General features: G+C 54.4%; 1 protein-coding gene and 1 long non-coding RNA gene across 2 annotated transcripts in view; both read left to right on the top strand.

Annotated features, from left to right (window-relative positions):
- Positions 1 to 4,835: 4,835 nt before the first annotated feature.
- Positions 4,836 to 11,863, top strand: LOC132534661 (uncharacterized). The gene is made up of 2 exons (XR_009546399.1): positions 4,836 to 4,975; positions 9,903 to 11,863. It is a non-coding gene; the product is annotated as an uncharacterized LOC132534661 (long non-coding RNA).
- Positions 11,864 to 15,175: 3,312 nt separating this feature from the next.
- MGST2 (microsomal glutathione S-transferase 2) overlaps positions 15,176 to 17,436 on the top strand; it is an 11,712-nt gene continuing 9,451 nt past the window's right edge. Inside the window, exon 1 of the mRNA XM_060179076.1 lies at positions 15,176 to 15,351. Within this exon, the coding sequence (XP_060035059.1) occupies positions 15,294 to 15,351 (58 nt within the window). The 5' untranslated portion in view covers positions 15,176 to 15,293. The remainder of the gene's footprint in view (positions 15,352 to 17,436) is intronic.

Below are 17,436 nucleotides of genomic sequence, written 5' to 3'. Positions count from 1 at the left end.
CAGGCTGGCTGCCATGGAGTCCACTCGGGACCCTGGGAAGCGGAAGTGACATTGCACTACTCAGAGTAGTATGTATTTTCTCTCCCTCATTCTTTTGCCTGTGGATTTTTCATTTCAACAGGACAGCCCTTCCCTCAGCCTCCTCCTGCACTGACTCTGTGGGGTCCTCCTCCACCAGGAAGGCTGGTCTGGGAGTCCCCACAAGACCCTGCAGACCCCCCTGGGGGGAGGGGGCAGAAGCAGCGGCTCCTTTTGGAGTTGACTCTGACTGGGCCCAGGGAGGGACCCTGCAGCGGGGAGCCCTGAGGGGAACGGGGGGGGGGGGGGGGGGGGGGGCTTCTCACTGGAGCTGGGGCAGGGCGGGCAGAAAGGGAGGGAGGGAGGGAGGGAGGGTCTGGAGCGGTTCTCTTCCTGCCTGGAAGTTCCTGGTTGATGGAAGCCAGAGCTGAAGCCTCCTTTAGAGGTCTGTCGCCTCCCCTCCCCTGCCCTCCCCTCCCCATCCCTACTTTCCCCTGCTTTTCTTCTTCCTTTCCTTTCCTTTCCTTTCCTTTCCTTTCCTTTCCTTTCCTTTCCTTTCCTTCCTTTCCTTTCCTTCCTTTCCTTCCCCTTCCCCTTCCCCTTCCCCTTCCCCTTCCCCCTTCCCTTCCCTTCCCTTCCCTTCCCTTTCCTTTCCTTTCCTTTCCTTTCCTTTCCTTTCCTTTCCTTTCCTTTCCTTTCCTTTCCTTTCCTTTCCCTTTTTTCCCCTTCCCTTCCTTTCCCTTCCTTCTTCTTCCCCTCCCCTCCCCTCCCCTCCCTCCCCCCTCCCTCCCCCTCTCCTCTCCTCTCCTCTCCTCTCCTCTCCTTCTGTTCCCTTCCCTTCCCTTCCTTTCCTTTCCCCTTCCCTCCCCTCTCCTCCCCTTTCCCTCCTCCCTTTCCTTTTTTTCCCTCCTGTCACCGGGTTTCCCTTCAAACTACCCCTTTTCAGCTGGAGGGACAGAGAGCTAGAGGGAGAGATGCCACACCGCTGAAGCTTCCTCCAGTGCGTTTGGCCGGCAGTGCAGGAGCCCCCGGCCCTCTGTCTCAGTGCAGATTCTGACGACTGAATGGAGGGAGGGTGGGAGGGCTCGTGGCTGCTGTGCTCCACAGGCTGCGGGCGGCCCTCCGTCTTGCTGTGGAAACTTTCTTGATTGGGGAGGCTGGTTTGTGCTGGCAAAGTCTTACTGAGTAACAGAGAATTGGAGAGCACTCTATTTGCTCTCTGCTCTCTGCTTTTCCCATCCGTGAAGTGGAGCTAGGGTCTGCTTCGGTCTCGTGAGAAAGTCCCCAGAGATCACACGCTGCTGGCACATTACAAGTTAGAGGATGTTCTAAGCCGATGAAGGAATAATTGCTTATGTGTGAAGTTGGTTGTTTAAAACAGAACTTTTCCTAAAGCTGTTTTACAACCTGGATTGCTGTTACTTCGTTTTTATTTTATTTATTTTGGATGGAGCGGAGACGTTGAGAGGGATGGGGGAGGTAGAGAGGGAGAGGGAAGTAGAGACACCTGCGGTCCTGCCTCACCACTTGTGAAACTTCCCTGTTGCAGGTGGGGAGTGGGGGCTTGAACCCTGGTCCTTGCATACTGCTACGTGTGTGTGCACACTGTCAGATGTGCCGCCACCTGGCCCATCCAGATGGTTCTGATTCTTTCCCGGTGCTGACACGCTGGTGGTGGGCTCGCTCTTATCCTGTGGCTGATGGGGGCCTGGTGCAATTGCACTGCTATTTTCATTCAGACAGAGACAGAGAGAGATAAGAGGAAGCTTCCCTCAGCGCCGCCGTGTGGTGTCAGGGCTCAGAACTGGTCACGTGCACCGCCAGCTGCATGCTCTGCAGGCAGCCTGACGTCTCCACATTTAATTTGTATTTTACTAGTGGGGACGAAGTAGAGGGACCCTGCAGGGACTGGAGGAGACAGGAAACTAGCTGCATGCGGCATCCAGTATGGGGTGTAGCCTGACTAGCACACGGGCAGGACCCGCAGAGAAATGCTTCCTCTGGGTGAACAGCCTGGGTGTAGTCTGGAAAAAGAAAACTCCAGATACTGTAAACTTGAACCCTGCCATAGAATTAGCCCCGGGGCCTGAGGGTTGGGGATACACCTAGGGCCCAGAGGAACTTGGGCACAGGCTGGTCTAGGGTGCGGGAAGGCCACCAAAGAGAACTAGGTTTGCCAAATTTACTCAAAGATCTTTTTCTTCTTGGAAGGGATAGTGTTCAAATAGGAGACCTTTAAGTGGAAAAAATGTTCTTCAGGACTATACAAACTCGTCTTTGTAGATCAAAGTATGGATTCACAGATTTTCTCTTTAGGGAAATTCCCCTCCCTAAAAGAGAGAGGATGAATGGTGAACTGTTGTGTGTTCCACTTTGCTCTGAAAAGAAGGCATGCCCACCTGGGTCGGGGCGGGCAGGTGCCGAGTAAAAAGATGTTACAGACCTGCTGTTATCAACAAACTTTGACAGAAAATTTGAACTTTTGAGGTTAAACCAGATTTAATCAGGCTTGAAAAATAAACTAAACCCAGGCACAGCATTTCTCAAAATTGTAGAAATATTTCTTAAACATTCTTTGATTTTTTTTTTTCCAAATCACTTTCTGGGGGAGGGCTTGTGGTTTCCAGGATAGTTGCACAGACTCTTATCTCCTTGTGGCCAGTGTCCTTACAGCCTGAGTTCCCCCTCACCACCCTGTGCAGAGTACCTGACATTCCTCCCCAGCCGCCCCCAGGTCGAATCCTCTGCTCCCTGCATTGCACCCCACCCAGTCCCAGCTTCACTCCGACTTCCCTTCTCTTGCTTGGCTTCTCAAGTACCACCTATAAGTGACTATGCTTTTATTTTTCAAAATATTTTATTTATCCACTTATAGGAGAGAGAGAGAGAGAGAGAGAGAGAGAGAGAGAGAGAGAGACAGAGGGAGGTATGGAAGGGGCAGCTTACAAGACCTCCCCCATGTAGGTGGGGTCTGGGGGGCTTGAACCGTGTTCCCTGCATGTTAGTGTGTGCCCTCAACCGAGTGTGCCAACACCTGGCCCCAGTGACTATTCTTTTAAATTCACTTTTCTTAAAATAAATAAATAAATAAATAAATAAATAAATAAATAAATAAAATAACCAGGCCCTAGGAGGAGGCTCAGCAGCAGAGCAGATAGATGCCTTGTGTATGTGAGGGCTTAATCCCACACACCACATGATGGAGCTCTGCTGTGGTTTGTCTGTCTCTCTCTCTCTCTCTCTCTCTCTCTCTCACACACACACACACACACACACACACACACACACACACACACACACACACACACACACACACACACACAATTAAAAAACCACTTTCTTCCCACACATAGATGAAACAAATGCTGTATTTAAACCCCCAACTCAGTGTAGCAGGCCAGTCTGTAGAAGTAGCATTCAGAAGAGATTTTTATCCATAGCACCCTTTACTTTTTAAGCTGAACAGAAGCTCTGCACACCCTGGAGACGTGCCAGGGGCCCTCTCGTCCAAGTGCCCCTCAAGTGCCCCACGTGGCTGGTCCAGGCTGGCGGTCACCCCGTGGGAACCCGGGACCGGCCGCCGCCCTGCAGGTTTGGAGCCCCGCGGGGACTCGAACCCGGGTCCCGCCGCTTCCTCCGCCACTCGCCACTCGGCGCCAGGTGCCAGGTGCCAGTGTCTCCAGGCTGCCGTCCCCCTGTGCCGGCTGGAACCCGGGGCCACCGCGCAGGAGCAGAGTCGCGGGTGCGGGCCCGGCGGAGGGAAGGTGCCGCGGGAGGGCGCCCCCAGCCCCCGGCCCCCAGCCCCCCCACCCCGGGGCGCAGCTCGAGGCGCGGGGCGCCCCCTGCCGGCCGTTGAGCCCCCACCTGGCGCAGGGCCGGCCCTGGGCACGCGCACGCGCGGTTGGCAGCCTGCGGGCGGCGGCGGGACGGGTCCGGGGAGACGCGGGCACCCAGGGGCGGCGCCCACCGCTGAGCTGCCACCGCGACGGCCCGACAGGTGCGCGGGCTGGAGGCCACCTGCGGCCGCCCTGGGGGAGGGGCTGGGGCGGGGCTGTCCGGGCCACACGCGTAATCCAACGCGGAGAGAAGGGGCTGCGGAGATGGGGGCTGCGGAGATGGGGGGCTGCGGAGATGGGGGGCTGCGGAGATGGGGGCTGCGGAGATCGGGGGCTGCGGTGATGGGGGGCTGCGGAGATGGGGCTGCGGACTTGGGGGGCTGCGGAGATGGGGGCTGCGGAGATGGGGGCTGCGGAGATCGGGGGCTGCGGTGATGGGGGCTGCGGAGATCGGGGGCTGCGGTGATGGGGGGCTGCGGAGATGGGGGCTGCGGAGATCGGGGGCTGCGGAGATGGAGGCTGCGGAGATGGGCAGCTAGGGTGCAGCTGAGGCCCCTGGCAGGTTTCCCCGGCCTTGCGGCGTTGATGGCGGCAAGGGCCCATGGGTGCCCCGCTGGTGAGGGCGGGGACCCACACGCTGTGTTCTCTCCTCCTGCCCCCAAGGTCCCGGCGTTGGGACCGTTGGGACGGTTGGAGTCTCGCTTGGTGCAGCGGTTACAGCCCCGCGGGTTCCAGGCTCGAGCTCGGGGCGCCCCCCACCACCACCCATGTGGGGTTACGGCCGCTCACCTCCCTCTGGGTGAAGCTTCAAGATGACTGGGTCCCCTCAGCTAGTGAAGGAGGCGCCTGGGTGTCCCCACTTGGCGGTCATGCCAAGCTCCAGTCCACCCAGCTCGGAGGCCTTTGCTGGGGTCTTGAAATCCAGCGGCAAGGCAGCCGGGGAGCGGGAGGGGCCCGGGCCTCTGCGGAGTCTGCCGAGCGCCAGCGTGCTCACTGCAAGCCTGCAGAGGTGTGGACCAAGACCAGACTAGTGTTTCTCTATAAAAATAGTGCAGACTGGGCAGGGGGTTTTCAGAATGAAATAGACATTCCTGCACCCAGGAGACTTCCTTCCATAGCTGGTGAGCGCGGGGGGTGGGTGGGGGTGGGCGTGGGGGTGGGTTAAAAACAGACTCAGAGGGAGTCAGACCCTAGTAAGGATCCCGGTTCGAGCCCCTGGCTCCCCACCTGCAGGGGAGTCGCGTCACAGCGGTGAAGCAGGTCTGCAGGTGTCTGTCTTTCTCTTCCCCTGTCTTCCCCTCCTCTCTCCATTTTTCTCTGTCCTATTCAACAATAACATCAATAACAACAACAATAACTACAACAATAAAAGGGCAACAAAAGGGAAAATAAATATTAAAAACAACAACAACAACAACAACAAAAAATAGACGCAGGCCAAGAGCCCATTTGGTGTTCAGGCTGCTCTTCTCATACAGAATTTAAACAGATTTCACTGTGGATCTAGTATGAAACAGACCGTGTTTTGTGATTTCACTGGTTAAAAAGCCTTTCAGAGAAATACAAACTCTTAGCAGTGCACTTATTAGAAACTTGGGGTGTGTGCTTAGCCTCCACAATTTTAGCTAAGAGCAAGAAACTTCTCTGGTAGAATAAAAGTGTTATGAGCATGTATTCTCATTGCTGGTAAATAATTCATAAGTGCTTTTAACTTCAGTTCTCTCATGTTTTAGGAAGATGGCAAGTAGAAGAATTGAAAGCAAGCCCAGTGCCTGGAGACAGGGGGCTGGTCTGGGATTCTGGAGCAAAGCATCACGCAGCAGCTGCTGTGTTAGCAAAGCCCTTTGTTTCTACTGAAAAACCCTTGGCAGTCCAGTATGTCTTCCTTTTTAAATCCCTTTTCACCTGGGAATTTGAATTTAGGACAGCTTTTGAAGGTAGCTAGTACTCGAATCATGGATATAAGAGCCTAGATATTACATTTTATTGTCACTGCGGTAGACACACTATATATACACTGATATCTGAGTGAACAGCAAGTTAAATTTCTCCTATATATATATATATATATATATGTTTCTATTAGGGTGCTGGCACTACAAATCCAATGTTCCTAGTGGCCAATTTTTCCTTTATTTCTTTTCATTTTATTTGCTAGGACAGAGAGACATTGAGAGGGGAAGATGAGAAAAAGGGGGAACGATAGAGGCAGAGTCAGATACCTGCAAATCTGCTTCACCGCTCTTGAAGCGTCCCCACTGTGGGTGGCGAGTGTGTGCTGACTAGGGCCAGCCTCCATCTATAGATAACCTATAGGGTGGCACTTAAAATTCTCACCATATAGGACATTCTAAGAACATTTCAGTCTTCTAAAAATCACTTGCTATTAAGGTTTTGGCCTCATACAGTTTCAAACAGAAGTATAAATGCTGCCATTTATACTGTAGCAGGGAGAGCTACAAAGGCACCAGTCTGTTTTAAAAGGAGATGTGTGTAAACCAGCCTTTCGGGCTGGCACCTTTCATCCTCCTCTGCATTGTGACATGAACTAGTTTTGTTAGGAGTTGCTTGCAAGAGTTTGCTCATGATCAGTATAGACTTTTTTTTTTTTTTTAAAACCGTGCTGGTGTAAAACCAGAGCAGAGCTATACAAATGATCATGAAACCAAGAAGGCTGCATAAGAACAGAGACAATGTAGTGTGACTTCCTCCTTTAGTCAGAGGTCATACTGTTGGGATCTCTTCCCTGGGACTTAGCCACCTGTGAACCGCAGCTGTCTTCCTGCTCTGCACAGAAACGGGATCTTATACTTTAGGAAGCCGAGAAAGAGACGGCACTCGGTGTCACTGGCTTAATTGTCCACTTGTGATGCGTTGGCTTAGTTGCAATGCCATTTCAATAAATTAAAATATGTAACACCAAGGAAGGAGCCCAGCAGAGACAATTCTTGCAAGTATTTAGCCGCCCTGCCCTGCCCTGCCCTTCCCTGAGCTCTGGAGAGCCGGCATTGTTCATACACGGACAGTTCTAGGAACTGCACAGCACTCACGCCAGCACGTGCCCACTTATTTTTTCCTCGGTGTTTTAAGTGCATAGTTGTGAATGGAGCACACCGCACATGGCGGAGCCCAGCGCAACGTGAACGGGCCTTCTCTGTACTGACCGCTGGCCGCTCCGGGACCCTCTTGGGCAGTGTCTCCACAGGCCATGCCTCCCCGGGGCGTCTGATTCTGAGTTCAGGGCTCTCAGCATTCGTGGCTGTGGGGGCTTTTGCGTTTCAAAAAAGTTTTGAGGGAGTCAGGTGGTAGTGCAGAGGGTTAAGTGCAGATGGTGCAAAGTGCAAGGACTGGCATAAAGATCCCGGTTCAAGCCCCCAGCTCCCCACCTGTAGGGGAGTCGTTTCACAGGCGGTGAAGCAGGTCTGCAGGTGTCTGTCTTTCTCTCCCCCTCTTTGTCTTCCCTTCCTCTCTCCATATTTCTCTGTCCAATCCAACAACAATGACATCAATAATAGCTACAACAATAAAACAAGGGCAACAAAAGGGAATAAATATTAAAAGTTTGAGGCTAATTTTATTCTGTTAGAAATTAGAGAAATATCAAATCACTTTTTAAATATTTTATTTATTAGTGATTATTTTGATGGAAGAAATAAGTGGGGTTAGATAGCATAATGACTATGCAAAGAGACTCTCAGGAGGTCAGGCGGTAGCACAGCTGGTTAAGTGCACCTGGTGTGAAGCACAAGGACCGGTCTAAAGATCCTGGCTCAAGCCCCCAGCTCCCCTCCTGCAGGGGGGAATCTCTTCACAAGTGGTGAAGCAGGTCTGCAGGTGTCTTTCTCTCCCCCTCTTTATCTTCCCCTCCTCTCTCCATTTCTCTCTGTCCTGTCCAACAATGGCGACATCAATAACTACAATAAAACAAGGGTAACAAAGGGGAATAAATAAGTAGATGATATTAAAAAATTAAACCTCGGGAGTTGGGCGGTAGGTAGCGCATTGGGTTAAGTGCATATGGCGCAAAGCGCAAGGATGGGCGTAAGGATCCCGGTTCAAGCCCCCAGCTCCCCACCTGCAGGGGAGTCACTTCACAAGCGGTGAAGCAGGTCTGCAGGTGTCTATCCTCCTCTCCCCCTCTCTGTCTTCCCCTCCTCTCTCCATTTCTCTGTCCTATCCAATAATGATGACATCAATAACAACAATAACAACAACAATAAAAAAAAGACAACGGCAACAAAAGGGAAAATAAATAAAATAAAAAAAATTAAACCTAAAGAACTACTGTGATATTTTATGGCGTAGTGGTAGATGATTTGCACAAATTGCATGTGTCAATTATGTGCTCAGAAAAGTTTTGGAAACTAAGAATGCCCCAGATTTAGAGATAAGGGAATCTATTTGCCTATTAAAGGCTTTGAGAAATTTACATATAAACCCCCCCCCCCCTTTTTGCCTCCAAGGTTATTGCTGGGACTTGGTACCTGCCTGATGATTTCATCACTGGTGACCACCATTTCCTTCTTCCTTTCTCCCCGCATCCTCTGTTTCTCCTTTTTTATGATAGATACAGAAAGAGGAGAAGGAGAGACGTCTGCAGCACTGCTCAACTGCTTGGGAAGCCGCCCCCTGCAGGTGAGGACTGGGGGGTTGAACCTGGGTCCTTGCACTTGGGAACAGGTGCACTACCACCAGCCCCTCTAAACTTCTCCCTCTGTGGCTGCTGCTCCTAGAACACAGGAGTGTGGTGAGGAGGGGGGCTCGTGGGCAGCCATAGCCCCCTGACCCCTTGCATCCCAAGGAGGGAGCAGGCTGTGAAGACTCAGAAGGACAGGAGGGAGGAATAGCTGGGAGATGGTGCCCCCGCCCCACCCCCTAAGGGCCCACGTGGGGGGCCTCCCGGTCTGCCCCCAGGACCCAGGATCCATTTCAGGAGGCCCCTGAAGGGGGTGTGTGGGTGTGGGCCGTGCCTTGGGGAGTCCTGGCAGAGATACAGCAGCTGTCCCCTACCCCCTACCAGGCCAGCTGCTGTCACCGGGGCTCAGGGCAAAGGCAGCATCTTGCCTCCCCAGCCCCACTGGTCTCCATGAAGACAGGGGGTGGGGGAGCTGGGGCTCTGCTTTGAGAGGGAGGGCTTGAGGCACTCAGGGTGAACATCGTTCACTCGGCGACCTACAGAAACAGAGCCTCGGCAAGACACTGCTAACCCTGTGTCCACGCCCTGGTGGCCTTGCCCCAGCCCTCGGAAGAAGACGCCTGTCCCAGAGTCCGTGGTGGCTTTGGTGGGGCACCTGGCGTGGAGTTGCCAGAGCTGTTGAAGCTGGTCCACGTCGAGGCCTCAGGGCAAGGCCGGGGGGCTGAGCTGGGGGTGGCCATGGCAGTTGCTACTGTGGAGACTTCTATGACTTTGGGGTGATCTTCAGCCCTGGCTTCCGGTCCTTGACTGCCTTCCAGGGGAGCTGGGGGCCAGGGGTGTGTCCCCCTCTCCCCAGACAAGTTTCATAGCACCAGGCAGGGGCAGGAGCTGCAGGACCCAGTGGACCACTGGGCACCATGTGAGGTGACAGATCTTCCGTGTGGAGATTCACCAGGGGTCTGGCACCCCATCAACACTTGTGGGGCTGCTCTCCTCAGTGGAAGATGTGGCCTAAGGATTCAAGGTGGAAGGCCCTATCTGCTCTTCCCTGAGCTAACCACCAGCTCTGAGCTACATCTAAGCAATGTGGAAATAAGAGGAAGCTACTATTACTGCTTCTTTTTTATATTCCCTTTTGTTGCCCTTGTTATTTTACTGTTGTATTTATTGTTGTCGTTGTTGGATAGGACAGAGAGAAATGGAGAGAGGAGGGGAAGACAGAGAGGGGGAGAGAAAGACAGACACCTGCAGACCTGCTTCACCGCCTGTGAAGCGACTCCCCTGCAGGTGGGGAGTTAGGGGCTCGAACTGGGCTCTTTAACGCTGGTCCTTGCGCTTTGTGCCACGTGCGCTTAACCCGCTGCACTATCTCCCGACTCCCGAGAGGAAGCTTCTGATACGGCTCTTTGCAGGTTGGTGCTCCTCATACTTAGGAGACGGAGTCTCCGTGTGCCAGACGGGAAGTCGGGAGAAGGAGCCGGCGCCTGCAGGTGTAACTCCTGGAGACCTCCTCAGACGGCAGACCCCTGCGAACCAGACAGACGGACCATGGCCCAGGCTTCACACGAGGCTCAGGCTCCCCCACAAAGGCCTTACTGACACTGGAGGCGGCTGCTGGTCCTTCTACGCTAGGATATTTTTAGGCTTCAGCTCCCTGTGGGCGATGCCCTTGGCATGACAGCACTGCGCGCTGACACCAGTCGCCAGAACCTTTGGCACCCCCCCCCACCTGTCCTCCAGATAGTTAGCACCCACCCAGTCCCCCAGCTCCACCACCAGCAGGAGCTCTCTGTGTTCCCATGGCCTCACGTAGAACCACAGTGTGTGGGGGCCCCGGCCAGGTAACCCCACCACCTTGCACAGGGGCTGGAGACTCAGGAAGTGCTGATTCTTGATCACCTTCTGGGCAACCTCTTGGCCGCTGCCGAGATGCCTCACCAGCATGACCTTGGTGCAACCCCTGCCCCAGTGGTCTTCCCCAAATCACACTTGGGGAGACTGCCCTCTTCGGGAAGATGTGGTCGAAGGCTGACGGTCGAAAGGCCGTGTCTTTCCTCTGCAACTGATTGCCAGCTCTTAGCTTCGGGTAACCCCTGCAGACCCAGAAAAAGCCCCGTGCTTGCCGCCTGGGCCTGGCGCTGCTGCATCCTGACACCATGCAGTGCTGTTGGCTGTGACAGCAAAACCCTTTCTTCTGGCTCATTGGCTTTTGACAGGTGTTGATATTTTTGAGTTTTTCTGAGTTTGTGTGAGTTTTGAACGTAGCTTGTACTTGTTCTGTGGCCTGAGCTGCATAGTCAGGAAATTTGCATGTCACCACACTAAGACTAAGAGTGTGGCTTGGTGCACCAGGCTCAGCGCCCTAATGCCAGAAAGTCAATATTCAAGAGAAAGACTTCCCGAGAGAAAACAGGCTTACTTCGGTGCTAGCAACCAAGCAAGCGGCAGACCTGTTTTAAAAGCATCTCACCCTCAGGCTGGGGTTTGAGGGTCTTACAGGGGCAGAAATGGAGGGGGGCAGGTGCTGGTGAGGGGTGGGTGCCAGCCGTCTCTCTGGCTTTGGTGGTCGTTGTGCTCAGCCTGCCTGCTAAGTTGTTAGAGACCATTTGGGAAGACACTGCACAAGGTTTGCATCTGGAAGTGTCTCTGCTGGGCCAGAGGCTGCCTCAAGCAGTTCTTGTCTGATCTTTGCACCACTGACTTGACTGTGGGCTTGCCGGGCACACTCTAGCGGTCAGGGCACAGTGAATGTGTCCTGAAGGCTGGCTGAAGGACATGGCTAGTGGAGGCTGGCCAAGTGAAAAAAAAATGGAGTCGCTCCTGCTCTGTTAAACGAGGGGGGGGGTCACGTCTTTTCCCATGCGGTGGGGGAGGCAGCCTTGCAGAGAGAGCTCTTCCTCTGTGTGAATGTCCGGAGCCCCTTGCATGTGATCACTCTCACCGAAGACATGTTTAGGAGGCAGAGATGTTTGGTCTCTAACATCATCCAGTCTCCTGGCAACTCTCCCAATAGCTGCTCCTTGCAGTCCCCAGCTCCTAGCTCCTAATTGAGCACCTACTATGTGTCAGGCCCAGGGGAAGCCGTGGAGAATGGAAGGCACTCCTGTCTCATGACTATTGCTGTATAGGAGACAGTCCTGATGCAGTGGGAGGGAGGGGCTTGGGAAAGGGGCAGGTGCCACAGGTGCTGTGGGAGGCGTGGCGGGAGGCAGAGTGTGGCTAAAGGTGGTTCTGTGGGTAGAGTGCAGGCCTTGCATGGCGGAGGGCCTGGGTCTGACTCAGTGCTCCGGTCTCTCAACACACAAATGTTAGCAGGTCTGAAGTTGGACAGCATTGATGTGCTAGGCTGTCCCAATGAATCGCAGAAACCTGGGCTGTGTGTCTGCTTAGTGTTTCTGGAACCATCCTGCGTGGGGCTGAGCCGATGAGATGTCGGCCACGTTGCATGAGTAGCCACAAGGAGCAGAGTGACTTGACTCCACTCAGAGGCGGAGTTCTGGTACCAGGGCAGAAAGTGAGACTTTATTTTGGGGTGGGGGTGGTGTGGTGGATTGCACCAGAGCAACGGATTCTGGGGAGGAAGGGGGGGAGGGTCCTGGTGCCTGACTGGGAAAGGACCTGAGCCGGGGTGGGCGTGCCAGTGAGGTCACTGCACCTCAGCTTTGGAGAGAGCGGTGTTTGAGGGCCCTGCGGCGGTGTGCCCTTTTAGGTGAGAAAACCTGCTCAAGGATCCAGGTTCCAGCCCTGGCTCCCCACCTGCAGGGGGGATGCTTCATAAGCGGTGAAGCAGATCTGCAGGTCTGTCTGTCTCCCCCTCCTCTCCAATTTCTCTTATATCCAATAAAATGGAAAAAATGACCTCCAGGAGCAGTGGATTCATGCAGGCACCAAGCCTGCATGAATAAATAAATAATCTTGGAGGCAAAAAAAGTGTGTTCTGGCTTTTCTCTTTGCTTCCTGCTTGTGCTGCTAGGTGAGTACCACAGGAAGTGAGGCTGCCACACCTTCCCTCCAGGGCGCTTTTCCACCCACCTCCCTCCCAGCTGGCGCATCTCTGGGGGCTGTGGCAGTGCCTGTCAGATCCTCTTCTGACCCAGAGCAGTGGCTTTGCTCCTGGGGGGGAGAGGGGGGAGCCAGAGTAGGTCTGGGCCACTGCATGCTCTCTTTAAATTATATTTGATAAGAGACAAAGTGAGAGGGAAGGGGGAGATAGGAAGAGAGAGAGATACCTGCAGCCCTGCTTCACCCCTTGCAAAGCTTTTCCCCTGCAGGTGGGAACCAGAGGCATGGTCCTTAGGCATTGTAACATGGGTGCTCAACCACGTGCACCACCACCTGGCTTCCTCTGCAGGGGTCACGTCACAAGCCGTGAAGCAGGTCAGCAGACATCTTTCTCTCCCCCTCTCTGTCTGCCCCTCCTCTCTCAACAGCAATAACAATAACAGTAAACAACAAAGGCAATAAAAGGAAAAAATAGCTTCCAGGAGCAGTAGGTTTGTAGTGCAGGCAAGAGAGCCCCAGCGACAGCCTTGGAAGCAAATATATATATTTGCATAACCATTATATCTTCTCAGTCCCCCCACCTCCAAATATTTTTTTCGCCTCTTATGATTATTGCTGGGGCTTGGTGCTGGCACTAAATCCATAGCTCCAGGAGGCTAGTTTTTCTTTTCTTACCCTTGTGTGGGTCCTTGCACTTAGTACTATGTGTTCTTAACCGGGTGCACCACTGCCCAGCCCACCCAAGTGAAATGACCAGAATGGTCAAACCAAAATTTTAGTGACTTAGGGTACAAGATAAAAGTCAATGTAGTGGCCCCCTAGGAACTTCACCCAGGAAACCCATGGAGATGGCCTTGGGGATGGGGCACTTGGACAAGCCCCACCTGCCTCTCCGGGTGTCTGAGCTGCCCGCTCTGGAGGCAGGCAGGAGCCCCTGGAGCCTGGGAGGAGCTCTGCCTGGCCCCGAGCCCCTCCAGACTGACCGTGCCAAGGGCTTCGTCTCCTCCCTCTGCTTTTACCCAAGCGTCTGCGGGCTGAGGGTCTCCGGGGCTTGGCGCCCCCAGATGTGGCCTTGGACTTCTCAATGCTGAGATCCAAAATAAAACTCCCCCCCAACTCTTCCCCACAGTTGAGGGCTCCCCAAAGGAACTCTTCCTCTACCCCAAACCGCTTCAACTCTCAGCAATGCCATCCTCACAGGCACCTTTTCTGGACCTTTTTTTGAGGATGTCTCTGGGCAGTCCTGTCCTGAGTGGCGGGGACAGGTGTTCTGGGGGTGTGGCCTGTGGCTGTGAGCTGGGTGTCGACACCTCTCATGGGAGATGTCTTCCCTGAGATCACCTGGCAGTCCTGAGCCACCTGGGGGTGTGGAGAGCTGGAAGAGGAGGCTGGACGGAGCCCTCAGCCTGCTCAGAAGCTGCGTTTTCCAGAGGCCTGGGCCTTCCACCCCAAGATCTGGTAGCCCAGACTTGTGCTCCCTACTGGGCCAGCGAAAGATCCCCACTCAGGCTGCCGAGGACCCAGTACAAGTCCAGTGCCCAGCCCGGCGTGCCCCCACCCAACTGCCAACTAATGCTTAAAGGCAGGGCATGCCATTACAAACCGGGAAGCTCAGAGAAGGGGGTGTGGTGGGGGTGCACAGGGGCAGAGGGAGCCCAGCTTAATCTGGAGTTCACATGCCTGTCAGAACTGATTCCAGGGATGCTCTGCTGAGAACATTCCAGACCTCGAGATCCCAGGGAAAGCAGGGCAGAGTGGCTGTGCTCTGTGCTCTGGGCAGCGCGCCCCCCCCACTCTATGCATCTCCCCCCACCTCCCTGCCCTGTCCCCGACTCTGGCAGGAACAGCTCCAGGTCTTCACATCCCTGGAGCATGAGGTGTCCCCATTGGGGCTGCCATCTCTGCCACGCTTCTTCTGCTGGACGTGATTTGGCCGCAGCGTGCTTGCTCAGCCTGTGAGCCGTGTGGTAATGGGCTTGGGCTGCCTGGTGTCAGGCCTGGGCAAGGCCCCACACTGCAAAGTGAGCGAATGTGTGCTTTGTCTCAGTTGAGTGATGGACTCATCCACGCTGGGTTAGGGTTAGGGGGTTTGAACCGGGATCCTTGCACTTGGTCCTTGTGCTTCGAGCCACGTGAGCTTAACCCGGTGTGCTGCCACCCACCCACCCACCCCCTTTTGAGAGAGAAAGAGAGAGGCCTAAGCACTACTCAGTCTGGTTTATAGTAGCCCCAGGGATGAGCCTAGGCCATTAGACATGCAAGTCCTGTACTCTAACTCTGGGCTATCTCCCTGGCCCCCTGCAGCTTTTGAAAAGCCTGGTCACTTGCTCAAGGAAGCTTTGCTGTGGGTGTGGTGACAGCTTGGTGCAGGCAGTGGCTGCCCGTACCCGTGCCCGTGCCCGTGCGAAGGCTCTGCTGGAATCCATTGGGCTTGGGATCAGATCGTGGGCTTCCACAAAGTTAGACTGGGTGCAAAGCTGCACTTAAATCTTGCTGGGATGTGGGCAGGCTTCTGCAAAGCACTTGAGTACATTCCAGGTGAGGCCTGGAGAGGGGACTGGGGGTGGTGTGGGGAGGGCTGGTTTGGAAGGGGAGAACAGTTCCCAGCTGCCCAGGCTGGCTCCTCCCAGGTGTAGCTGGGGAGGGCTGAGCAGGAGGCCCCACCCAGGCTTCCTGCTGGGAACAAAGGTCCCAGGCTCTTTGCTTGGCTGAACTCAGTCCCCCAGTTCTGTTTGCTTAGCAGGAGGGGACAGGACATTTCAGAGCTGACAGACTCCTCTCAGTTTTGTCCTGGGTGCGAGATGGCTGCACACCCCGTCCTGCTGGCTGCTCTGTCTCTCCTCTCTGTCTGCCAGCAAGGTGAGAGCTGGAGTGTGTGTGTGTGTGGGGGGGTAGGTTTCAGGCTTGCTTCCTGGTGGCACTGGGAATCCAGTCTGCTGGGGGCATCCTTCCTTGGGGACTGATTTGAAATGTCTGGGGGACTGCTTGTCTCCACGGGAATGGAGACACACGGGGCCTGCGTGTCTCCTGTGGTTGCAGCCCGTGGCCAGGTCGCCTGAGGCAGCAGGGGATTGCTGAGCGGGGCCTGCAGGCAGTGAGCCTGGCTCCTGCCTGGAGAAACTGGCTATGGTGGCTGGCCGGCTGCTTGCTTTTCTTTCTCTTCCAGAGCTCTCATTGTTGAGTGCTCAGCTCTGGCTGATGTTGGTGCCTGGGACTGAACCTGGGACCTCGGAACCTCAAGTAGGAGAATCTTCTACGGAACTATCATGCTGTCTTCCCAGCCCAGGACTGTGGTTTCTTCAGCCCCGGTTTTAAAAATCTCTTCCTTTCTTCTGCCCTTTTCATTGTTACCACAGCTTCGCTTCTCCAAGCTGGTTTTTCAGACAGGACGAGAGACAGAGACAGCTTCGTCCTGAAGCTTCCCTAGTGCCTCAACCCTCCCATGTGGTGGGTGAGGGGCTCGAACCTGGCCACTGCAGGGCCACCAGTGCTGTTCCTGGTGGGCTACCTCACTGGCCTGAGGGTGTATTCCCTTTAGATCACCTGTGGCAGGTTGAAAAAAGCCTGCCACGAGTGTATCTGCTTTTCCGGGCTGTGACCCAGTTTCCCACCCCCACTCCGGCATCAGGAACTTCCAGGGCTGTGCAATGTGGCCAGTGGGCTGGCACAGGGAGGCGGCTGGCCTGGTGGTGGGCATCGCTGGGGCACTGGGCCTCGGGGTGGGGGGGCTGGGGGGAGGCAGACAGCAAGTGCACAGACTTGCTGGTGTTACAGACCGGCCTTTGGGGGTGGGGCGAGGGGCTACACCCTGTGGAGCACACCCTCTACCACACAGGGACCCAGGCTTGAGCCCGGCACCCTCAGGGCACCACACAGTGGGGACTGTGCAAGCAGAGCTGGGCTGTGGCCTCTCCCCGTCTTGGGCTCTTCTCTAACTTAAAAACAGAGAAGTCTGCTGGCGTGGTGGACTCCGCAGGCAGGAAGGGAGGCTAGGAGATGGCTCAGCGGCCATGGAGCGGTCAATGTGCTCCGTGTGTCTCACTACAACAGAGCCCAGCTAAGCTCCTGAGAAGCGGGTTTGCAAAGTGGCCGCCCCATTTGCAGTGGATCCCAGCCAGTTGGGAGCTGTGTGGGAGGGAACTCAGTAGGTCTTTCCTCCTCACCTGCACATCTTTACAAAATTGTTTTTCTCAGCTGTTAAGAATGAATCCCCCCCCCCCTTTGCCTCATCTTGGACAGCACTTTTGAAAGAATCGTGTTAAGATGATTTGTGTTAAGCCAGAAAGAGGATAATATGGGATGGTCTTACTCATGGAAGCTGAGAAGTAAGAACAGAAGGGGAAATAGAACTTGGACCGGGTCTATAGGAGCCTTGTACCAAAGTAAAGGACTCAGGGGTGAGGAGGGGGGCTTTTAGGTCCTGGTGCTGATGGTGGAGGAGGACCTAGGCTGGGGGTGAGAGTAGAGTGTTTTGCAGAAAACTGAGAAATTTTACACATGTACCAACAACTGGATTGACTGTAAATCACTAATCCCCCCCAATAAAAATTAAAATAAAAAAACAAGACAAGCAAAACAAAAACCTGTTTTTCAACATTTTTTCAAAGCATTTATTTATTTCCTTTTGTTGCCCTTGTTTTTATTGTTGTAGTTATTATTATTATTGATGTCATTGTTGTTGGATAGGACAGAGAGAAATGAGGAGAGGAAGGGAAGATGGGGTGGGGGGGAGAGAAAGACAGACACCTGCAGACCTGATTCACCACCTGTGAAGCGACTCCCCTGCAGGTGGGGAGCCAGGGGCTCGAACCGGAATCCTTACACCAGTCCTTGTGCTTTGCGCCACCTGCGCTTAATCCGGTGCGCTATCACCCAACTCCCCAAAAACCTGTTTTTAAAGATAGAGACAGGTTGAAAGGCAGAGAGTGAGAGACCACGGAAGCT

This window comes from Erinaceus europaeus, chromosome 19 (assembly GCF_950295315.1).
Source record: "Erinaceus europaeus chromosome 19, mEriEur2.1, whole genome shotgun sequence".
NCBI lineage: Eukaryota > Metazoa > Chordata > Mammalia > Eulipotyphla > Erinaceidae > Erinaceus > Erinaceus europaeus.
The sequence above is the reverse complement of the archived record's forward strand: the minus strand, read 5'-3'. Positions and strand labels throughout refer to the sequence as shown.